General features: G+C 42.5%; 1 protein-coding gene and 1 long non-coding RNA gene across 3 annotated transcripts in view; one reads left to right on the forward strand and one right to left on the reverse strand.

Annotated features, from left to right (window-relative positions):
• Nucleotides 1-24,000, reverse strand: part of nrp2a (neuropilin 2a) — a 54,495-nt gene that overhangs the window by 17,591 nt on the left and 12,904 nt on the right. For both annotated transcript variants that reach the window (XM_060859932.1, XM_060859933.1), the window contains exons 3-10: nucleotides 18,445-18,626; nucleotides 10,259-10,489; nucleotides 6,816-6,971; nucleotides 6,209-6,378; nucleotides 5,442-5,597; nucleotides 1,540-1,684; nucleotides 838-1,187; nucleotides 1-126 (exon numbers count right to left, since the gene is read on the reverse strand). The exon at nucleotides 1-126 is cut by the window's left edge and continues 19 nt beyond it. In XM_060859932.1, coding sequence (XP_060715915.1) covers nucleotides 1-126; nucleotides 838-1,187; nucleotides 1,540-1,684; nucleotides 5,442-5,597; nucleotides 6,209-6,378; nucleotides 6,816-6,971; nucleotides 10,259-10,489; nucleotides 18,445-18,626 — 1,516 coding nt within the window. The remainder of the gene's footprint in view (nucleotides 127-837; nucleotides 1,188-1,539; nucleotides 1,685-5,441; nucleotides 5,598-6,208; nucleotides 6,379-6,815; nucleotides 6,972-10,258; nucleotides 10,490-18,444; nucleotides 18,627-24,000) is intronic.
• The window catches only part of LOC132839131 (uncharacterized), a 28,279-nt gene continuing 10,583 nt past the window's right edge, over nucleotides 6,305-24,000 (forward strand). The window contains exon 1 of the long non-coding RNA XR_009647704.1: nucleotides 6,305-6,401. This is a non-coding gene — a long non-coding RNA (uncharacterized LOC132839131). The remainder of the gene's footprint in view (nucleotides 6,402-24,000) is intronic.

Genomic DNA, 24,000 nt, shown 5'->3' on the forward strand with positions numbered 1-24,000 from the left:
AACCTCTATCCTCATGCCGATGCCACCAGGAGACCAGCGTTCAGGGTAAATCCTGACGAACCGAGCGACGAGCTCCTCGAACCGCCGCAACTCAGGCATGTCAAAATGTACGTTGCCTTCAAAAATCTAAAAAAAAAAAATAAATAATAATAATAAATCAGCACAGGAGAAATAAATAAGTTTCATTCATTCACTCATCTTCTACCGCTTATCCGAACTACCTCGGGTCACGGGGAGCCTGTGCCTATCTCAGGCGTCATCGGGCATCAAGGCAGGATACACCCTGGATGGAGTGCCAACCCATCACAGGGCACACACACACTCTCATTCACTCACACAATCACACACTACGGACAATTTTCCAGAGATGCCAATCAACCTACCATGCATGTCTTTGGACCGGGGGAGGAAACCGGAGTACCCGGAGGAAACCCCCGAGGCACGGGGAGAACATGCAAACTCCACACACACAAGGTGGAGGTGGGAATCGAACCCCCAACCCTGGAGGTGTGAGGCGAACGTGATAACCACTAAGCCACCGTGACCCCCTACAAATAATTTTAATTTATTAAATAAAATAAAAATGTGATTTTAGCCGGTTTAAAAATTTTATTTAAAAAATTTGCTAATTCATGATTTTTTTTAAAGCTGATTAAGAGCCTTGAATCGTTCTTTGAGAGAATGTCTCAATGCTTTTTTTTCATATCATTAAAATTTACATATAATAATTAAAAATAATTGGTAAAAAGTCGTCTATAAATATATATTATTTTTTTTTCATTTCCACTGTTTGTGGTTGAATTTAAAGAGGCTTTAAGATAACACACACGCACTAACCTTAGGCATGCTGGTTTTGCTGTCTATCACAAAGTTCCAGTCTTTTCCGTTCATGCTGTAGGCCAGGCGGTACTTTCGTACAAAGGCCCGGTTTTCAGAGCTCGTTCCTCCGTCTCCACCTCTCGCTCCCTGAGTGATGAGACCGCTCACTGTCTTGGCTTTTCCCAGGTCCACTTGGAGCCACTCCTCTCCGGCCAGTGGCTGCGGAGGAGCAGGGAACCAGCCGGACCTGCTAGCCACCAGACGCGCCGTGCTCGGAGCCCAGTGGAGATCTCGAACCGAGGACGCAGAGATCTGCGAGTCAGGAAGCTGGCCAGAGAGCAGGCCCTGGAGCTCGGAGCATGGAGCGTCTGAGAATAGAGGGATGAGAGCGAGATGGATGAGCTGTAAAAGTTTGTCTAAATTATAATCAATTCCGTGTGGAATCACATCCAAATAAGCTCGGTTCAAAAGAAATTTGACTCTGAATCGACTCTGAATCGAATGAGTCGATTCAGAGTCAAATTACTTTCTCACTAAATTTCACTTGGAAGGTGACCGAGAACCACCTTTGTGAGAGTGTATCAGACCCTGAACCTGCCTAAACACCGAGAGAAAGCATCAAGGTTCTGTTCAAATATCCTACACAAAGAATATCTGAAAGAGCTTTTAGGGTTTTAGAGATTCGCTGATTAAGACATGGACACACATACGGACACTCACCTGTGATCTGGCAGCCGTAGAGCTCAAAGCGTAAAGCGATGCCATTCTTCCAGGTCTGGGGTCTGATGCGGACGAATCGGGCCAGAGTGGGCTGTGGAATGCGATTCAGAACCACTTCTGATGGGTCGGTGTTTGCGTGGAATATCTGTAATAAACAAACCAAAAAAAATCCCACAAGCTTAGCCAACATCCAGTCAGCTCAGGTTTACAAAATAAATGTAATACTCAGTATGTTTTATCTTCCTCCTTACTCACGTGGAATTAAAAAAAAACAGGAGTTAATCCATCCATAAATGTGTTTTAGTGTAGCGTAGTGACTCGTATCCTATGTCTGAATCAGTCACTGTGTGTGTATACAATAGAGTTTATTAATAAAACACTCATCACCCGTTTGACTCAGCGTAACATCTGACTCGATCGTTTCCCGGAAGGTGTTTCAGATATTACTGAATACTTCTGTAAGGGTTTTCACGGATGACAGAATTCCAGCAAGAAATTCTGCATAATACTGTGCGTTCGTGTGAATTTTTGTACAGCTTGAATCCGCTTTATCATCACTTTCTTCCTTTCACCATGAGAAACGATAAGCCTGAGATAAGACTCCAGAATCGGGGGAGCGAGAGGCGATAAGGGGAAAGTTCCCATGAAGAAATAAAACAGCACACTGTTCACTTTACCAGGTATTACATTATGGAAAAGACTGATGGAGCTTCAGGTTAAAGGCAAAAGATTATTCATTTGAAATAGTGTAAGATTATAGAAATGAAAAGGATTCAGAATAAGGAAATAAAATTAAACAAGGTAAACAAGATGAAAAGTGTAGAGTATAATAACGTGTGTGTGGAATTTCCTGAAGATCCTGAGCAGGTTTTCTTACTTTTTTATTCATTTTAATGATGATCTCATGCCTTGGACATGGATGCTAGTTACTGTAGCCACATTATATATAACGGCTAATTCTCTACCGACAAACAGCCTAAGAGCAAAATGTAAACAAATGAATCCTGTGAGAAATGCTAACTGCTAAAAATATGCCTGGTGACAGCATGTACTCGGTCATCTGTCCATTCAAACGGAAACAACTAGAACAAGTTGATTAATTCACTCTGCCGTGTCATCCTCTGGTCATAATATTATAACGACACCGTCGTGCCATCAGATTTAGCCATCAGATTGGTCACAGCAAAAGTCTATTGTGAGGTGATTTACCACAGAACTGTATCGCCTCATCACCTAACCCTATTCAGACCTTACCAGAGAAGAAGACGCATGCTAAACCCATTAGCCAGTTAGCAAAGAAAAGTTAGCTGGCTAATATTTATTTGGCTGCTAAACTTAATTGTGCTAGCTAACATAACAGCACAAGTTTTTGTACAGTAAGGCACGCTACTAAGCTAGTTACGTAGGTTAGCACAAGCTAAAGAGAGGAAAAAGGGGAATATCCTTCATGTAGTCCATTGTGATTGTGTTCTCGAAATAAATGTAACTACACACCAAATGAAAAGCTGGAGAATAAGATTTATAAGATTTAAGATACATCTGATCGTTAACTCCAAAAACAAACAGCCAGGACATGAAATCTGATCGAATTATTACCTTAAATTTGTTCAAAATTTAATTTCAAAACCTGTACAAAGCACATGTACTACACTGAGGAGGCGGGGCTTACTTTATGGAGAGCATTTGATTGGTTGAACACAGTACTGGTACAGAATGAGTCATCAAACCTTTTTATAGTTTTATCCGAGGTAACAAATACTTAAAACGCCTCAAAAAAACATGAGATAAAACTTTCATTTTGTTGTTGACACTAAAAATGGAAAAAAAGGATGAAGAAAACAAAGGAAGGTCGGTGCAGATGGTTTGAGTTTTTGCTCAGGCTTTCTCCAATTTCTTATGCTGAATTTAATGAGCCCAGAGGGAGACGTGCTCCGAGTCGATCTGGTCAAGACATTATTTTGGGCTGACATTCTTTTCATCCTGTTTCTCTCTTCTCCTCACTTTCCATCTTCGCTCGGATGAAGATGTCGAGCTAGTTTCAGTTGGCCGCTTGCCAGAGCCATGCAGATGAGAAATTGGGTCTGTGTGTGTGTGTGTGAGGACAAGTGCACAGACACACACACACTCATACATAGATATCTCATATATTCATGTACTCCGTGCAGAACTGCATTTCTCTTGGAGCTTTGTGTCACCAAGGGTAAAAAACGACAATAACCCTCTCCATTACTCTAGCTTCATACTTCCGCACTCTCGCAGAGCGACTGAGGAGAGAGATGAAATTGCTTTGTATGCTTTTTTCTTTCTCCAGCCTCGAGCATGTGACAGACAAATTGCTTGCCTCGTATGATGGATTTATAGGGATTTTCGATAATAATCAGTATGAGGGAGCTCGTAGGTGCAAACAATTCGTTGCCTTTTGCAGGTCTGATCACCTGCTCAGCTGTAAATGGAAGTCTACGATTGCTTCCTGGTATTGTGTGTCTGTCCTGAGAATTTCCCATTCTGGAGACAGAATGGTAAGAGAGGGAGGAGCATCCGGTGACTTAGTGTGGAGCACAATAAAGATCATTTCATGGTCCACTTGTCTTCACGTTCTCGAAAATCATTCATTCCTTTTAAAGTTCATTAAGGCAGGGGTCACGGTGGCTTAGTGGTTAGCACGTTCACCTCACACCTCCAGGGTTGGGGGTTCGATTCCCACCTCCGCCTTGTGTGTGTGGAGTTTGCATGTTCTCCCCGTGCCTCAGGGGTTTCCTCAGGGTACTCCGGTTTCCTCCCCCGGTCCAAAGACATGCATGGTAGGTTGACTGGCATCTCTGCAAAATTGTCCGTAGTGTGTGATTGTGTGAGTGAATGAGAGAGTGTGTGTGTGCCCTGTGATGGTTTGGCACTCCGTCCAGGGTGTATCCTGCCTTGATGCCTGATGACGCCTGAGATAGGCACAGGCTCCCCGTGACCCGAGGTAGTTCGGATAAGAGGTAGAAAATGAGTGAGTGTGTGAGTTCATTAAGGCCGCACTGATGTACAATTTAACAGTCACTACGTGACAGGATGTACATATATACAGTAATAGGCTGTGCTTGCCATATACTAATCTCCGGCTCCTTCAGTTTGCATTTTCCACCCTCTCTCTTTTTTTAAAATTTTTTTTTTAAATTATTAATTAATTATTTTTTTTAAGGACTCAAGGCTTCTAAATGATCCGAATGCAAATTTTACAAAGCCCAATCCTAATAGTTAGATTTTCATACCATTCCAACGCCAGTGATAAGATTCTAAACTCGAACACAGACAAAGCATCCTCTCCCACACGTGGGGTCCCTTCAAGCCCAGGTGCACGTGTGACCGGTCGTGCAGGTGTGTTTATGGCCGTTAGTGCACAGGCGTGACGAATGGCCTTTAAAGATAAGAGCTCACAAAGAGCCCTATTGTTCCCAGGTTGCCAGATAACCGTCCCTCAACCTGTTCCCATGTCACTTTCTCTGCCGACGGATCAATGCGGTAGACTGAGGTCACGGCCTCCAGCAGTCATTACGGCTCAAGCCACCTCAATTAAATCCAGAACCTTGACTTCCTTTGGGGAAACATAGCTTCTTTTCTACATCTAGTATTGGAATATGACACAAATGTGGACAAGTATTGTTTATGTAGTTTAAATTTTTTACATTTTAAAAAATTTGAATGAGTAATAATCCTTTATTCATTCTGCTAGATGATTTTAGACAAGCCCAACTGCTAGGTAAACACGTTCATTTCACTCTGGTTCTCAAAAGTAAAAGTACAGCATCCACACCCTAGACCCCGTCTGGTTCTCCTTGTAACAATGAGCGGTTCCTCTGGCTCTGACATGGCCTGTAGGTTTCAAGAGCAAAGATGAAAAGGAGCTTTGCTTTGCTTACCTTATGGTTCTTGCCATGCCGATACATCATCCAGTCTTCTCCATTTGTGCTGACCTCCAGCTTGAAGGTGGTGACGTAGTAAGACTTCTGTGTCTCCTTTGAGATGGCTCCCTGTGTGGCGATGCCTGTTAGAACCTTCAGGAAGTGCAGGTCCACCTGAGAGAAAGGGCATCAGTGACAAAAAAAATTAATGAGAGAGCGGCTTTCTTTTTATTTCTGTCCTCGTTTTTTCTTTCTTTTCCTATTTTTCCTCTTACTTCACCTTGTGCCTTTTCCATCCTGTCTTCCTTTTTCATACTAATTTCTGTCTCAACTTATTTCCTCTTTTTTTGTTCATTCTTTCCAGAGTGATGTCATTACCACAAGCATCTTAAATCTACCGTTGTTAATTTATCTGATGATACAGTAACACAGAAGACAATGGGTGAAGCGTCAGTGGTGTTTTTGTTCAGGCTCATGCAGGAGATTAACTCTGGAACAAGTTTATTCTGATCCAATACAAACAAAACGTGAGGATTCCCAGGTCAAGGCACCGTCATTGCTCTGCCGTAGAGACAAAAATTCCAAGCACGGAGGAACGCGGGGACCTGAAATCGATGGTGCTGGAGAAAATTGCTAAGCATGTATTTTTAAAGAGTGCCCTCATCCATCACACAGCGGTTAGAGATGTAGCAGGGTTCTCCACGCATCACCACTCCCAGGAGAGACAACAAACACAGGGCTCAGGAAGCGTGGCAGAGGCTTAATGGTGTTTGTGTGATAATAACCTGAATGTACTCCTTGTTGCTGTCTTCTGCAGGTGTCCAGGCATTGTCCTCGTTGTTGAGACGGGCCATGCGAGGAAGCCAGCGGCCATCGTAGAACGAAGACGAGGCGGAAATCTGCTCATCTGAGATCTTTCCTGATTCCATGCCAAACACAGTGTTGCAGTGGAAGCCTAGGGACGAGACACAAAGAAAGGTAAGGAACATTTTTTTTTTCCCACTGTGAGATGTGGTGAATGAGGTGCCACAGTTGAAATGACAGGTGAGGTCAAGATTATGTTACCGCTGAAGACAAGAGACAATAGAAAGCAAGGGAGAAAGTGAGGGAGGAAGCGAGTGAAGGTTTGCCTTCAGAGCTATTAAGTGTAACGGAAAATGGAAAGATGCTGACCTGTAAAAACAGAGACGAAATTAATAAATGATGCACAGCACTACTGAGATTCTTTCAAATTCTGCAGGTAGTTCTATTAAACAGTGCATTTATACGTAATAAATTACTCCGTGTTTGCATGCTCTCCCCGTGCCTCGGGGGTTTCCTCCGGGTACTCCGGTTTCCTCCCCCGGTCCAATTACTCCGTAAAAGAAAACGCAGCAAACTCGTCACACTTACTGTCGGTAACGTCTTTGTGAGTCATGTTGTAGCGTGCAGAGAAGCCGTCTTTTGCCACCGCCATGTCGGTGTGAAAGGAGAGAGACAGGAGACCCGTGGAGGACACGATCTCCGGAGGGATCTTCATGCCACAATATCGCCCAATAAGTGGTGAAACTGTGGGGGAAAAGTTTAAGAGTCAATTCTGCTCTGCTCTGAACTGTAGATCCACATTAAGTCCCAGTAGATCCACTGATCTAATGGAACAGATCCATTGGATCAAAATACGTTGTAATACATTAAAAAGGTCTATGCATGACATTAAAAGTTTTTATCACTTCCCCAAAACGGCAGTAAATTCTCATCCACTTGCATTCATGAGATTCTAGTTAACATATTCTATAATTAGGTCCTCAATCTTAGCCTGTCTTGAGGAGAGGGAAAAGCTTGAGAGCTTTAAACGAAAGAAATAAGGCTTAATCAGCCAGTGGTGTTTCTAATTAATGGTACACGCTCTTTTCTATATGGTCCAAAACACCCTGTTAATACAGAAGAAAATTACTTCTTATTGATTTGGCTATAAAGTCAGGTCTTATTAGCTTTCACACTGCAAAAGGACTGATTACGGATCTCCTTATAGGGACCAAGCAGAGATGGACAAGTTATAAATTAGCTAGCCCATCGATTCCTGTCTACAGTGTGCTCATATTTTTGGGCGTACAGGCTAACGCAAATTAACCTCAATGTACAAGTTGTCTAGTTTATTGCATTAATGTTGACCCGGGATTTTGGTAACGAAAAAAATGGGGGACATGTGGAAAAGTTAGGCAAGATGGTGGACAAAGAATTGTCAGGTCATTGTATTAGCTTTGTAGTTGGTCTCAAGGGATTTGGTCAACAATGGCATCAGGTTTACAGTGATGTCTTTACCTTAACAGGTTCCTTGTTAACGGGTAACGCAATTGCAAGGCGGCAAGGCGGATTTCAAAGCTGACGGGTGCCCCCATGTGACCATAATCCTGTACGTAAGATCAACGACTCAAAGCTAAGCTCAGTAATGAACAAGGGAGTAATTTCTAGAATACCCTCAGCTATGAATTTGTTTCTTTAAGATAGGAAATGACACATGACTAGACATCCATTCTCCCTGGATTAGGCTCCTTTTCCCTTCCCTATCAAGAGTTCCTCCATATCATTTGCCCCTTTTCCACCGAGGCAGTTTGAGTGCTGGTTCAGAGTCTAATTTAGAACCAGTTCTTTCTTTTTCGACAGCCAAAACACCGGCTCTGAACCAGGAAAAGTGGTTCTTAAGTAGCACCAAAACGTTGCTGGTCCAGACTTAAGAACCGGTTGCATCAGGGGCTGTGGGCGGGGCTGTGGGCGGGGCTACTGCTAGCACATTTGATTATGTACCTTTAGTATACTAATATTTAATACACTTTTACTTTACTGCGATATGATACATTATCAGCACACATAATAGTAAGTAGCTACATGCTAAGGCTAACTTTTTTCTGTGTTAATGATAAAATAATGTTATGTACTTTCTCGATAACAACCTCCATTTATACAGATTACATGGAGCTGCACGTACACGTTGGATTCGCCGCGTTTGGGTGTTAATGTAGGTTCACAAAGCCATGAGCATTAACATTAAAGCAACATCCACCATTGTTGATGTTGTGTTTGTCGCTGCTGCGCTAAAGTTGCTGTGTAACGTGACACGTATACAGTGACGTCAGACTCGGCTCTGTGATGCTCTCTAACCGATGGAAAGGCAAACCGGTTCTTAGAAGGTTCGCCAGTGGAACCAACTTTGAACCAGCACCAGCACTAACTCTGAACCAGCACCCGGTTCTTTTTGGTGGAAAAGGGGTAGTTGTCTCTTTTTTTGGTAGAAAGGAAAGTGGAAATCCAGTCAGCTGTTTCAAGAAGCAACTTGTACCTGACATTTTGGACCTCCATCAGTTTACGTTATTGGTTGTTGAGACTTGTTGAGATGCCAAAGTGGTTTAAGTAAAATCACACTCGGTTGGTTGGTTGGTGTGTCATGTCTATCACCCTGATATAAATAAAATGTAAAGCTTCCTGCCCACACATATTATTATACCTTCTGTGAAATCTCCATAAATAAAACCACAGAAATTCATGAACCATTCTGACACCCACATGCCTGCCTCATTTAACACCAGCACAAACATCTCCTGCTCCTTATCTCTGGCCTCTAAACAAAAAGATAAATCACTCTTTACTTCCAAAGAAGGAAGCGTTTCCTCAGATAAGAATGGCCTGAGGTGGGAGAGAGCACACAAAGGGGAGTGACTTTGGCAGGAGGTGGAGAAAACAGGAAATAAGTCATTGAGGAAGTTTGTGGAGGTGTCAGTACTTGCAGTGAGCCGGCATTCCTGAGACCTTGAGCTAACGCGAACACTTGAGAACCACTCGGAAGTCTGTAGATCATGTAGTGTTAGTCGAGAGGTGAGAATCTGCAGAAAATACCTCAATATTGTAAAGTCCCTGGAGCTATTAATGTTTGATTCTGAACCAGGTTCGGTTGTACTTGTCCTGGCCCCTGCTGAAATCTGATTGGTCCCTGATTGGCCCCCGTTCCATCAATCGTCGACGAGAAGAGCAACCGGAGAATTTTTCACAACGATCACAGATGCAATTCCACCCCCAAACAACTGGCGGCACTTGAGCCTGCCAAAATGTATGTGCACCGTACTGAATAAATTATTTTGTGTGCTTGAATGTACCCTGTACTTGGCCCCTGAATGTAACATGTGGCCCCTTAATGGCCCCTGTTACAGAAAAATCCTAGAACCCACCACTGTTCTGAACATAAATGTGTTCAGCAAAACAAACCTTTCAAGTACATGGTAAACTGGTAATGCAATTATTCTGGGTATTTGGTGATGATTTGGTGTTAGGTGTTAACTTAACCTAGGTGTTAATCCTCCTAGTATTAATATTAGTTCATTCATTCATGAATGTCAACATTCTGGATGATTTTGTACGAGATTTTGTTTGGCAAAAACAAGCCTTTCAAGCATCGGAACGGTCTACAGACAACGTTTACCTCAGTCTTTGAGGTGAGATAGGGCTCAGAAAATATCTCAGGATTTGTTGGTTGTGTTTTTGGGGATCACTGATCATAATGATAGATATACTGTATGAATACGGAATATGGAAATGCTTATTATGGATTCTTCTGCATTCTGGTGCCTTTTCTGAAGAGTATTTATCTCAGTAGAGTGAAATTTTTAAAATCCAGGTGACATTTTCTCAGTCTAACTTACTAATGTAATAGTTTCTGGATCCACAAATGCTCATGTTTTAGATCATTCTGGTCTGTGATCAAACCTTTCAAGCATGGTGACCTATAACCGAGAACACTTTTGGCGGCTCTCGAGCTAATCCATCATCATCTCTACACCAGCTATGGTATTCATTCAGGAGCTCACCCTGGGGCAGTCCATCCCACACTTCCAGCCAGTCGTATTTGCACTCGGCCTCAGTCATCAGCAAGGGGTCGTTCTCCAGGTCGAAGGTCTTGAAGGTGAGGGTGACCTCTGTCTGAGGTGGGGCGATGATGATGTAGGAGCATTCCAGGTTGTGAGGGTACTTGTCCGGGAAGTCAGGTGACTCAATCACACCAGTCGGTGCTGTGAAGTTCTGGAAACAGTGTTCTGAACCTGGAAGGCAAAGAAAAGTGAAAACATAAACATGTAAAACTGCCTCAGAAACAATAAATGGAAGAGGTGTTTAATATCTGATGCTAGATGGCCCCGCCTTCTTTTCCCCATTTAGCGATGGCAGTCTTTTAGCTGGCTCTAGTCTGAACTCATCAAGATTTTCCTGCTTGAAAACTTGCTTTCTGTCACGGTACATGGCTGTTGTTTTGAATTCACTCATGTAAAATAAAATCCAGCAATTCCTGTTCATTTCAGACAAGGATTATAGTCAACATCCATTAAGTGAATGTGACTGAAAGTGACGTGACATACGGCTAAGTACAGTGACCCATACTCAGGATTCGTTCTCTGCATTTAACCCATCCAAAGTGCACACACACAGCAGTGAACACACACCCGGAGCAGTTCCTTGCTCAAGGGAACCTCAGTCGTGGCCGGCCTGAGACTCGAACCCACAACCTTATGGTTAGGAGTCAAACTCTCTAACGATTAGGACACGACTTCCCCCATAAATATTAGCTGTATTTATTCAACGTTCTTTAAAATTTGCTCAAAAATGACACGTTTTAGACACAATTTATGACCAAAAGAAGATGTCAGTAATTTTGTGAGCAGATCGACTGAAGATCGATTTTCAGCTATGTGGAAAAGTTTCATAATTTCTATGAGAAACATAAGACGAGAGTTTTATTTAAAATATCTTTTTTTTTCTGCATTTTTGCTTGTGACCCGTTTTATTTGTCTTGATATAAACACACATCTTACGTTAGGTGTTGTTTTGTGTAAATTATTCATCAATGAAAGCAATACAACACACTGGAGCTCAAATAGGCAGAAAAACAGATCATTATTCTCTGCACATTTCACAGGCTCGCTCTGAATAAAATGCCACACAAGTGAAGTGTGACGTGTTGTTTTTTTTTTCCTCTGCCTTTGAGAGTTTGCAAGAATTTCTCTTTTGGTTGTACTCCTGTTCGTCGTACAGAGCGAAGGGGAAAACAACCAAACTTAATGGGAGAGAGAGAGAGAGAGAGAGAGAGAGAGAGAGAGAGAGAGGGAGGAGGCATGGAGTGAGAGCGAAAGAGAAAACAGGCAGGCGTAATGAGAGAGAACGAGAGATCAGGAGGCAGAGACGAACAATAAAACAAACAAGTCGAAACTGGAGGCAGAGGGAGTTTGTGTCTCATCAGTTATGTAAATTTATGCACCCTGAGCTCTGGGAGCTGAACGGCCCATACATGCTTCCCAGAATGCCTTGCGTTCACCTGGAGATGCAGCACACGTCCTTCATTACTCTGTTGCGTACACGGACATCTGCGTCTACGATGAGTACGCTGCGCCCCGTGACATAGCGACGTCACTCGTCCCGCCGTCTTTCCGTATCGATGTTTACTTGTTCATTGTCTAATTGTTTGTTTATTTATTTATTTCCCATATGGTGTTATGCCAGAGCTCTCTCCTTTCCCTTTAGTACTGAGTGGGAAGTGTGCTTGCCCACCCGTGCGTTAGAATACACAATCACGCTCTCACACACGAAAGCTAGTTCGGTCAGTATGTCCACACACACAAACACACACTTTTCATGCCTTATACAGTTCTCCTGACAATTTACCAATGATTCACATTTAATTTCCTGTCCTCACGTTATGCTATATAGCAGCTATAAACAGTAGCTCCCTCACCAGTGTTTCTTCAGCGTTTTATGTTGGTGATAAAAGCGATAGCATAAACTCCTCTGACCTTCTGACCAATCAGAATAGAGAATCCAGTTTTTGTGTTTTTTTAATGCAAATTATAATGTACTGTTTAGCAGAGGTGGGAGTAAGTCACACATGTGCAAGTCACAAGTAAGTCTCAAGTCATGAACGTCAAGTCAAAGTCAAGTCGAGTCTTTTTTTTAATATTTGTCTCAAATTTGCGACTTAAGTCTGACTCGAGTCAAGTCGAGTCCCCCATCTCTGAGTCATTTAACTCAAGTCTGAGTCAAGTCTCAAGTCACGAATGTCAAGTCAAAGTCAAGTCGAGTCTTTTTTTAATATTTGTCAAGCAAGTCTCAAGTCTCAAATTTGCGACTTAAGTCTGACTCGAGTCCCCCATCTCTGCTGTTTAGTGAATACATCGTAGTAGTTATCCACATGCTTAATTATGTACATGTGTTGGGTTTTCTTCCCTTCTATTTAATGCGACAGAACATGCCAGACTGTGATCCCCTCCAGAATTAGGCCATCCTGTAAAAAAAATCTTCCTTTCTTACCCCATTTCTCTCTTTGCCTCCTGCCTTTGACCTCGCTGCGCATGCCAGCATCGTGAGACGGCACCATACGTGTGTGCATGAGCTCATTAGTGCATGTTTATGAACATGCTATAATGTGCATGTTTACTCCTCAGGCTCCAGGACAGGCCTCCTTCTGCTTCTGGCACAGTGAATGACAGTTTGGGAGGCGTGGCTAAAGAAGCAGCTAGTTGTTTGTGTGTCTGCGAGCTCCATCCAAGCGCATTCCGACTGACGGAGGTTTTATAGCTGTTTACTGGGAAAAGGCGCCGCGACAACATCCCACCAAACCACGAACACATCTTTGTTACTATTCAGACATTTTTTATTGTTATAATAAGCGAATATAATTACTGTGTTATGTTTGTAGAGTTTAAAGCCCTGATTCCATTATCAAGAATCTTTTTCAGGTTTCTTCAGCGATACACCGTCTTTATTAACTTTCTATTTTAGATAATTGCTGAAATAAGTGACTGTTTATTCAGTTTTAGTTCAAACAGCTTCAGACTTCAATATCAGCTTCAATATCATACTCGGATTTCTAAAATATTTCGAAAATGGTGAACTAAATGAGGGGGCACGGTGGCTTAGTGGTTAGCACGTTCGCCTCACACCTCCAGGGTTGGGGGTTCGATTCCCACCTCCGCCTTGTGTGTGTGGAGTTTGCATGTTCTCCCCGTGCCTCGGGGGTTTCCTCCGGGTACTCCGGTTTCCTCCCCCGGTCCAAAGACATGCATGGTAGGTTGATTGGCATCTCTGGAAAATTGTCCGTAGTGTGTGAGTGTGTGAGTGAATGAGAGTGTCTGTGTGTGTGTGTGCCCTGCGATGGGTTGGCACTCCGTCCAGGGTGTATCCTGCCTTGATGCCCGATGACGCCTGAGATAGGCACAGGCTCCCCGTGACCCGAGGTAGTTCGGATAAGCGGTAGAAGATGAGTGAGTGAGATGAGTGCGTGAACTAAATGAAATTTTCTAGTAAACGATGAACTGGAATGTGTATTAATTGTATGTGCAGATTTTCCAGAATGTGTAGAATTCTCACTATCGTGGTCTCGGTAGTTCACTTGTTAGTAATTTCAAAATCAGCCCGATGATTTTACACTTTAGTCAATAAAAAGCCCTAAAAGTTCAAAAATCTGTTGGAGACTTATGCTCGCTCGATGCCTGACCCAGAATATTGGGTGACACATATAGCACATGGCACACTTCTGACATCCCTGGAGTATATTAACTTGCCTTAGTGAACATACAACTTTGGGCAGATGAAAGAACAGGGGCAGATGTTAGTTCATACTTAACGCTTTCCATCACCAATGAGTAGGAAAGGAATTTCCCTTGTGTGCAGGTAAGGAAATCAAAAGGCCGAGCAGTCCAAGGTGGTTGTTGTTAAAGTGGCAGTGAAAAGCATTGGCTGGAAAACACGGCCTCTGGGAGCGGGTGTGGGGTGGATGGTGGAGTACCATGATGTGTTCTTTGTATGTGATGACACTCATGTTCTGGTCATGCCAACAGGCCTAAAGATGGAAGTCTTCCGATCAAGCCATGGCAACAGTGTCACGATCACGTCACGGAGGGTGGGGCAGCATCGCTGTGGCAAGCACTCACGGAAGAGGGTTAAAATCTGGTGTGATGGAACTAGGGCAGAAAATGGGGAGCATTAAGGGAGGGCAGGGTTTTCTTTTGGGGTGGGGGTGCTGAGGAACTCTGGGGCAGGGGGTCTGTATGGAGGGGCGTACCATCCTGCGTAGGATAGAAGGTTTTAGGCGAGAGAGATGAGTAATGTAGGTCACAAATAAACAAGATTAGTCTGGCTATTGGGTGACAGGTTAAATTCTTGAATGCTTTTAATTATTGCCTTCCCTGAGCTTTCAGAAGTCAGTGGGGAATTTTATTAACCTAATTTTCTTCCAATATCTGCCAATTTCCATTTGCTACCGAAGGCAAAATAGTTAGAAATCTGGGCAGGTCAAATCCAGTAAAGTATATTTATTTATTTATGAATTACATTAAAAAAAAAAGTGAGGTATCAAAGTGCAGCTACATTACATCAAGGTAAAAACAAAAACTGTAGGAAAGCACATTAATGATAGAACATGATACACAACACCGGGAAAATGCTAAAACACACAATTCCCTATAAAATAACTAAAGCATTTCACATATTAGGTATGCCATTGAATATGCATACTTTATAATCCATATTACATGAATAATATGTCCATTATTCAATGGATGATGTTTTCTAAACAGATAAAGATGGTGTACTTTATTTTCAAGCTTGTCAGATCGGTTCACGAGGTATCCGACTGATTCTGGAGCAGTTCTGAAGCTGAGAGGATGAACAGTGACCACAATCAGCATTTCAACATGACAGAATCATTACTACCTGTCTGGTCTTTCCAACTTTCTTGTTTTTTTTGGGGGGGTAATAAAAACACCCATAGGTGAAACCTTTTGTGAACTCGAGTGACCTGAGAATGCTGGTTTAGACCAACACCATTTGGAACAGATGCAGATAGTCCTCTGTGATCCACATCTAATTCTGATAGTTCCTTGTTTGTAGGTATAAGAATACACATTATCTTGTCAAGCTTTTCTGCCACTTAGCCAAGGTAGAATGGGACCAAAATACTCTTGGCAGTGGGCGTGAACACACTGATCCTGTTTGTCTGACCAAATTGATGTCTGCGTCGGTCTAAAACGACGACTAATAGTGAGAGGAATAGAAATAGAAATAATCTTCTGTATCTTTTTGGTGTCATTAGACCTGGACCAATGCTAGGATCATAAACCACAGTCAAACGTTCAGCTTCCTGCAAAACGATGCAGCAAATTTGCACAAGATCTGAGGTCCGGCTTTGATGGGAAAATGTCAGCTCAAACTAGCGATGAACAGAAAAAGTGACTGGTTTGGGCCATAGCTTAGAAGTAAACAGCTATAATGATGGATACAATTTCCTTGCACCACACCATATTCCAGTCATCCAAGCAGGATTTAAAAAAGAGCAAACAAGTTTCTTTCCCCAGGGTTCAGATCATCTAGCTATGGTAAAAAGTGTCTATTTCCTGCCCCATCTGCCCAGAGTTCAATGACTTGGTGTTCTTGATTCCAGAAAAGAACACAAAAGACGCACCTCTTCGAGGACTGCTTAATAGGAAAGATTCCTATCTCCAGTTAATGTGCTTCCCATCATAAACAGTCTGCAGTCTGCAAACTGTCACTCCCACATTCTGCGAGAAAAACAGCTCTGAATGTGACGGTTCAGCCTGCAAGTCTGTAAAACTCTCCTTGTAGCTTGTAAGCTGCAGCATTCGTGGAACTCTTTGGCCTGAAATCCAACATCCGAAAATAAACAACCATCTTTTTTTTTTTCTTTTTTTTTTCTTCCTTTTTCTCTGGAGCACTGAAAGTGAGAACAGCCGTCAAACAGTGAACATATGCCGACCATACACGATGACACAAACACACCCACTCGCACTTCACTCTGTCACCAAAGTGCACACCCACACACTTTTCATGTTGTCAGCAGGCCAGAAGAACAGCACGGATTTTTACACAAAAATGGCAAAAGCAATTCACGTTTGTCGATCACTCTTGTAGTAATGGACCACATTATATGAGTGGATAGAAGCAGTGGCTCGAAACATAGCTAGAACTAAATGCCTACTTGGTAGCGACATCACTATTTCAGAAAAAAAGAAGCACTAATGAGTCATTCCCACGTTTTTGTTCTATTTAAAGTTCAGCTTTAATTTTAAACAGACATGATGCTGAACGTCGATTATTCAACAGCAGATCAAACTTCCTGTTTTCTAGCACTTGTGATAGCATTATTTCACTGCAGTGCTACCAACACCGCTAATTACTAGCATTAGTAGTACACTTTATATTCCACTCTAAAGTGGTGACCTTGTAATGGAACCCGTAAACCCCTAAACATCGTCCGTTCCAGAAAAACCCTGTTCCAATCAGAACCTCTTTCCAAAACTAAGAAGCCACAGCTATCCAAGAACCCCTAAGGAACCTAAATAAGAGTCTTGTGTACATAAATAAGAGTCTTAAATGACACTTACAACTGTATTTGTACTTGTTCCACCACTCTCATGGAACCCTTAAAGTTTTTGTCTAGGCCTCTACAAGGATCTGTAAGTCTGGGCGTCTTTAAGTCTTGGATTATCTCCTGACTGCGTGTTTGTATAGATTTATTCTTAAAAACTAATTTTGCTCTTAAACTTCCTGATGGCCCATAAAACAACCGTTTCCCAGTTCAAGTGAAAACCCATTTGGAAGGTGTAACTTCCCCCCAAAACCCTGAGGAGTGTCTTGGATGCCACCGGTGAAGGCCATGATTGAATTTAAGTGGTACTATATTCTTAAAAATAAATTCTGCTCAGTATTATTTTGTCTCACCACTCTAGAAGAATCTCTGAAGGTTCTGCATAGATCTATACAACAACCCAATCCAAGTGGAACCAGTCATATAGTGATTGTAAGCCCTGAGGAACCCTACCTGTCTGAGAGTCTTGGATGTTCCCATGGACATACTGTACATAACCATATGTGTGTGGAGTTCTATTCTTAAAAACGAATTCCTCTCAGTAAGTTGTTACGTGCCACTTCCCTGCCTGGCATCTGCAGGCTACAAGCAGAATGTATGCATCCCCAGGGATGGGAGATCAGAGTCCAATTATATGGGCATTCCTTGCATGTTTGCAGAGGGATGAAAAGAGTTAAGCATTTAAACCAACCTCCATCCCTCCCTTCTTCACCCCTCCCTTTTCCCCTAAACGCAGTTTATTTTCATCACCCCCTTTCCCTTGATGTTTAATTGGTCTGGGATTGTGTTGTGGTAATTTTATGCGGACGTGTAGCACTGTGCCTGACTGGCGTGCTCTGGGCCAGAGGTCTTATGACCTTTTGAAAAAGACTAAAAGTTTGCTCTGACACAGGTTTGTTTTTTGCATAATGAGGCTAACTGAAAAATGGTGATTGTGACACTAAATTTAGTTAGTTTCTATATAGAAACCTTACAGGCTACATGGGACCTTTTTTGCCTTTAGCCTTTTAGCTATAGTACAAAACTAAAGCAAAAAAAAAAGTTCAGACATGTTGTGACACACATCTGTCTCATCTGAAGCAAGAAATGAAGTAGTGTTGGATCCTGAGCTTCTCTGGTAGCAAGTTAATTAGCCAGGCTAAATTGCCAACTCTTCCTCCCCTGGTCCAAAGACATGCATGGTAGGTTGATTGGCATCTCTGGAAAAATTGTCTGTAGTGTGTGAGTGTGTGAGTGAATGAGAGTGTGTGTGTGTGCACTGCGATGGGTTGGCACTCCGTCCAGGGTGTATCCTGCCTTGATGCCCAATGACGCCTGAGATAGGCACAGGCTCCCCGTGACCCGAGGTAGTTCCGATAAGCGGTAGAAAATGAGTGAGAGAGAGTAAATTGCCAACTCGCACTTCTTTTTGAACTCCCTATGACTGATTAGTGTCGCTCTGATTGACTTTGAGTAGTGCCATCCCCCACATGCCGGGCCTTAGATGGCTGCATTGTCGGAATTCAAACTCATGATCTCCTGATGACGGGGTGAATTCTTTTTAGTTGAGCCTTCAAAATAAACCCATCCTACACCAAATGTTTAATAAAATGTGTAATAAAAAAGAGGAAAATGAAGTTCACTCACCGGTCTTTAGAATCTCATAACGCAGTGAGAACCCAGCACCTTGGTGAGCGTAATCGGAGACAAACTTGATGTGGACGACTGGGCCGGAGGACATGATGGCTGGAGGAGCGATGTTGCTGCAGTGCCTGCCCAGAAGGTCAGCAGAGTCTGAGCTACCATCTCTGATCTCAATAAAGTCATATCTGAAAAAGAAGTAAAGGATATTCCTGCTTGATCAGTAATGCCGGTGTTGCGGTAAGATCACATTCTAACCTTAACCTCACACACTTCACACTGTAAAATTTGAAAAACACAACCTGAAGCTGTGCAACAAATTGTTTGAAATTCCAGAGAATTTAAGGAAAGCTTACTTGAATATGACCTGGGATCACCTTTGACCCTTGGCTACCAGTTGCCTTCCCATAACAAAAGTGCATTCCTTGCTTGTCAAAAACCAAAGACAAAACCCAGCTGTCTCTCGGAAACCGCTTCATTCCACCCAATTCCACACTGTCCTGAATTCTTCAGTTATACCACACCACTGTTGAATTCTCATCTCAAATCGGATTGGTTGGAAGGTGTTGATTACTTTTTGTACAACAGAATTCTAATAACGGTGAATGGGCAGAAAATGGTAACAATAGTTCTGCTTCATTCACCCTCCCACTGTGTTTTATTCCTAACGCAAAAAGCTTTTTTTTTTTTTTTTTTGGCTACGTAGTCCTAACCGACATTTGCACGGTGCCGTCCTGTCTAGGGTCTCAATTCTTAATTGAAAACTAATCTGAAGAAATTTTCAAAACCACACGGGAGCACTCTTTACCCCAAGTCTAAAACTGAACTCGGGCAAAAAAAAAAAAAAAAAAAAACCCTTTGCTTCCACTCACCAACAATTAGCCTCATGTTCAAAACCGCTAACCATAAAGTCCTCAAAATAGCCCAATCAGAGATTCCTAAACCCATTATCTCCTTATTTATAGTATATATCTATTGATTTTTTTTTACAGATAACATTTATAAGAAGCCTCACTTCACCAGGAAGAATGATCTGTCTCAGTCATTAGGTCACACGCTAAAAATAAGGCATTTCCAAAGTCACTGTAGATCTTCCTAATTTAATAAGTAACGGCCTTCTCTTAAACAAAGGTTTAGCTAAAAACACTCACGTCACCAAAAATAATTATCATCTCCGATAGTAAAGTATCCTGATTTTACTATAGAGTAAGTGTTTCCCCCATTCTGACAGTTGGTCATAAGTTTTTGCCCCTGGTTAAAATGTGTTCAACGCTCCAACAAGGCCAAAACAGGATAGAGTCATGACAAGACACATTTTTGACCTCCTTCCACTACCCCCACCTTGGCACGCACTCTTCAGCTGGCTGTATGCAGAACTGCTGGCTCCAGCACGTCACCCCAGGAATGTGTGTGTGTGTGTGTGTGTGTGTGTGTGTGTGTGTGTGTGTGTGTGTGTGTGTGTAAACCTGACACTACACAAGGCCGCTTGGTCTGACATAGAGGCACAGGTGTGTTGGAGGTTCTCCGGCGCCAACAGAGGCTTCAGGTACGTGAGTGCTAATTTAGACTCTCAAGATGTTTTACTTCTGGAAGTGGATTTAGATACTTAACTTAAACACACACACCACTGTTGAATTCTGTAGTCCTAAGGTTTATGTTAATGCTTGTTCAAAAAAAAAAAACACATTATCATTGCTACAGAAAAGGTATGTTTAACAGTTATGGAGTTAAGGAGTCTCCAGTGTGAGTCAGATCTAAATCCGATCTAATGTTTATTAGTATTTTGAGGACAGGCGTGTTTAGCTTTGCAGTTTCTTGGTCTCACAACAAGCTAGGTGATGATTGTTTTTGTCTTAGGTTCATGTGGTGAACAGTTCATTTATTCTGCGAATCTTCTGCAGTGGATAAAAGGTATGATTTATTTACTAAATATAACATTGAAATGGATAGCAAAGCGGTGTGGTGTAAGTGGAATAAAACTCGTACAGTAACAGTACAATTAGCGCTAAAAGTTTCACATAAAATCCATTGTTTGTTCTATACTCTGAGATGACCCAAATACACACTGACTAAATACAGAATAAACACACACACACACACACAGTGAGGATAAAAGCCTGTAAACCGTGTGCAAGTGTAATTAGGTTGTAATTGATTTTGCCGAGGCTCTTGGCCGGCGTGGATTAGCAGCGATGAGCGAGTGTGTCGAATTTGGATATTGACCGACTCGAGCCGACTCCTCGGGGCTTTGATTGCTATGGAGAGCAATGCTTGATGGTGGGAACAGAAAAGACGGGAAGTGTACTTAGCCTTAACGAAAGGCGATGATCCTACATTTATTTTGCCGCCTTTTATATCGATTTTACGCTGCGCTCGACATAAAAGCAAAAGTGTAACCGTTTCCCAGAGTACCTTTTTCTTCACGCTCTTTGCTTTTTAAATATGACATTGTTATGGCTGTATGTATGGTATGCGTGACATGGGATTGGAACATTCAAAGAACAAATGCTACGTGTAAAAAACGTTTTTTCCCTCCAATTTTACTTTCTTTTACCTCCCGATTACTATTGCTCCCTCGCTTACATCTTTCATCTCAGCTGCTAATTGCCTTTCACACCTTCTATGTTTTTCAGATGTATTTTTTGCACCTTATTCCCAAGGCACCACTAGCTACCCCAAATGATCTCATCTGGAGTAGGGGGAAAAGACCGAGATTGTGCTTCCCTTGTCTTATTATCTGGAGTATTACTGTAGGTGTTGGTCAGATCATGATGTTTTTGGGTTTTTTTCCCCCTAATTTACTACCTCCCAACATCACCAGGGGTAATAAGAACCAACCTCAGTTCATTAGTCTTTCAGCTCCTTCACAGTCATCTGCTCCACATATCACCATCGACCAGCATGTGTATTTTCCCTTCCATTCTCATGAATACTGCTGACCAATGCAACATTCATTTAGACCACACAAATGGAAAACCGAGATCTCATTTATCGGGTGAATCAATTGCAGCCTTTACACAGACTTCAAGCCTAGATTCAGATCCGTCACCTCAGCACTGGCAAAACAGAGGTTCACCTTCGTTCCTAATTCAGTGGTGCTTTTAAGAGTAACGGCTTCAGGACCCATTCCAAGTCCAGCCGGCGGGCAGTCGAGAAGCTAAAACTGAAATTAAATAAAGCTAAGAGTCTGCAGAGAAAGCCGCATGGCTGTCCTCCAGGGACTTGCCTAATAAGCTATAAGTGCCTCTGAAATATTAAGTAGATGCCGGGGAGCATTCCTGAGGGAAGGGAAAAGCTGCCATCTTCAATCCGGCCGGGAAACGAATCGCATTCTGTGTCCGATACAGAGCTGACACTTACAGATGAACGAGGCAGACCACAGAAACAAAAGCCTCAGGCTTTCACAAGCACCATCGATTGTCAGGACGGGGCAACTCGCCAGGTTGCCCCAGCAATGTTTGTCGGATTCTACGTCCATATGAGTGTAAAGTCATCCGTCTGGGACTCCGTCAACAGCGTTAAAGCAGCTCTCAGATATTCAGTGTGTACTCCATGTGAAACCCCCAAGGCAACTGCTGCACCGGCCTGATTTTTGGCTGCCCAGAAACTGACTAGTGTAAGTGGTCATGAAAAGTGCACAGGAGCTGCGAGATGCGTTCTGTACACCGTTAGATGTTGATTTTAAATAAAGCACAATAGCTAGCTAGCTGTATTGGTTATCTTGGCTTAAATAGGGTTTGAAGCCAAAACCTTGTACAGAAGTATTGGAGAAGCTCAATATGAGGAGCATCTGTGAAGGAGATTTTGTTCTGCTCTGAAGTCGGGCTGCAGGCTGCTGTCATCAGGCATCAAGCCAGGATACACCCTAGATGGAGTGCCAACCCATCACAGGGCACACACTCACTCTCATTCACACACTAGGGACAATTTATCCAGAGATGCCAATCAACCTACCATACCTACTAGGAAACCCCCGAGGCACAGGGAGAACATGCAAACTCCACACAGACAAGGCGGAGGTGGGAATCGAACCCCCATCCCTGGAGGTGTGAGGCGAACGTGCTAACCACTAAGCCACCGTGCCCCCAGGTTATGAGATGTACAAGTTTATTACTGTAAAGAAGTATAAGCTTTTTCCCAGCCTGGTAGCCCCGCCCCTCTTCCATTATCTAAGCAAAGTCATGAGCACTGATTGCATGAAGCGTCCAACATTCCATATTTTTTCGTTTGAATAAGTGATCTAGGATCCTCCAGCACTTCTTGACTGGTCCCACCAACTCCCAGGGTTCAAGGAAGGTATAAATCTCTAAGACTCTTCTCTGTTCTGGCACCGAGGTAGTAGAATAAACTTCCTGAATAGCTGAGTCACTGACAGATCTCCCTCTTCCTGGTATACATAAACCAGCACTTAAAAAAAATAATAAAAACGTTTCTGTATTTTCTCCCGGCCATCTCATTATATGTTAAGGTGGTTCTTTGCTGAACGATCCACCTTCCTCGGATAAAGACTGGTACAGTATATTTGCAGCCCTGAGTAATTTGTTGCTTTGATTCAGTTTAGGCAGCAAACTGATGTGTATATGATAAATAATCCATGTCAAAAGAAGTATAAACCTTGAGTTTAATTTTAGCATCAAGCTAAATGTTATGAAGCTTAACTCATTCTGAATGTGACCCTAGACAGCTACAGTCTGACAACTGGTGCTTGATGATATTGTGTGTAATCAGGATGATATGATTGGTGATTGTTACATTAAATAAATAAATCCTGAAGCAAGGGCTAATCATGGAATTGCCCAAGCTACAGAAACACTGTGACCCACTAGCCTTCATGTCTATGGCCGGTGACCTAGCTGGCCGTGACCTCACTGGTCTTAAAGGCATGTGAGCAATTGATTCCTCATTAAGTAATCGATCCCGGTTCCGTTGAAGAGGAGTGAGATTACACTCAGCAGTCGATAGCTTAGCACCTTCGCTAAATATGGGCATGCTAAAAACAAGCATGACCAGGAGCTTGCAAACTGCATGATACTTTTCTGTCAGTAAGATATCTCAGTCTCAGCTGAGATCTGAAAATGGTGAGGTGAGGTGAGGTGAGGTGAGATGAGATGAGGTTAGGTGAGGTTAGCATTATGATTTAATTAGCATTATGTAGCATTAGTATTAATTAATTTCAGTGTAACACTACATCTGGATTTAAGATGGAATGAAGTAAAATTTGACCAAAATGTCTTGGTATTCTTAGTACATTTACTGTTTCTAGCCTCAGCTATCAGATATTCACCTTGCTAAGCTATGGTTTTCTCCTCCAATGGGCTGTTTCGGAACAAGCTAGTAAGGCTAACCCAAAGTAAAAATGCTAACCCAAAGCATTTTATAATTTGTTTTGAAAGAAGCTTCCTGAAGAAGTGTTTCTCTGGAATTTAACCGGGTAAATTTCAACCTAAAGGATATTAACGCGACGTTTCATTTTAGCAAACGACAAATTGACCAACTGTGTAAAATTTTTATGAACATGAAGTACAATTTCAGCAGCAATGTCAGGCAATATTTGATCGGTTT

This window comes from Tachysurus vachellii, chromosome 24 (assembly GCF_030014155.1).
Source record: "Tachysurus vachellii isolate PV-2020 chromosome 24, HZAU_Pvac_v1, whole genome shotgun sequence".
Classification (NCBI taxonomy): Eukaryota; Metazoa; Chordata; class Actinopteri; order Siluriformes; family Bagridae; genus Tachysurus; species Tachysurus vachellii.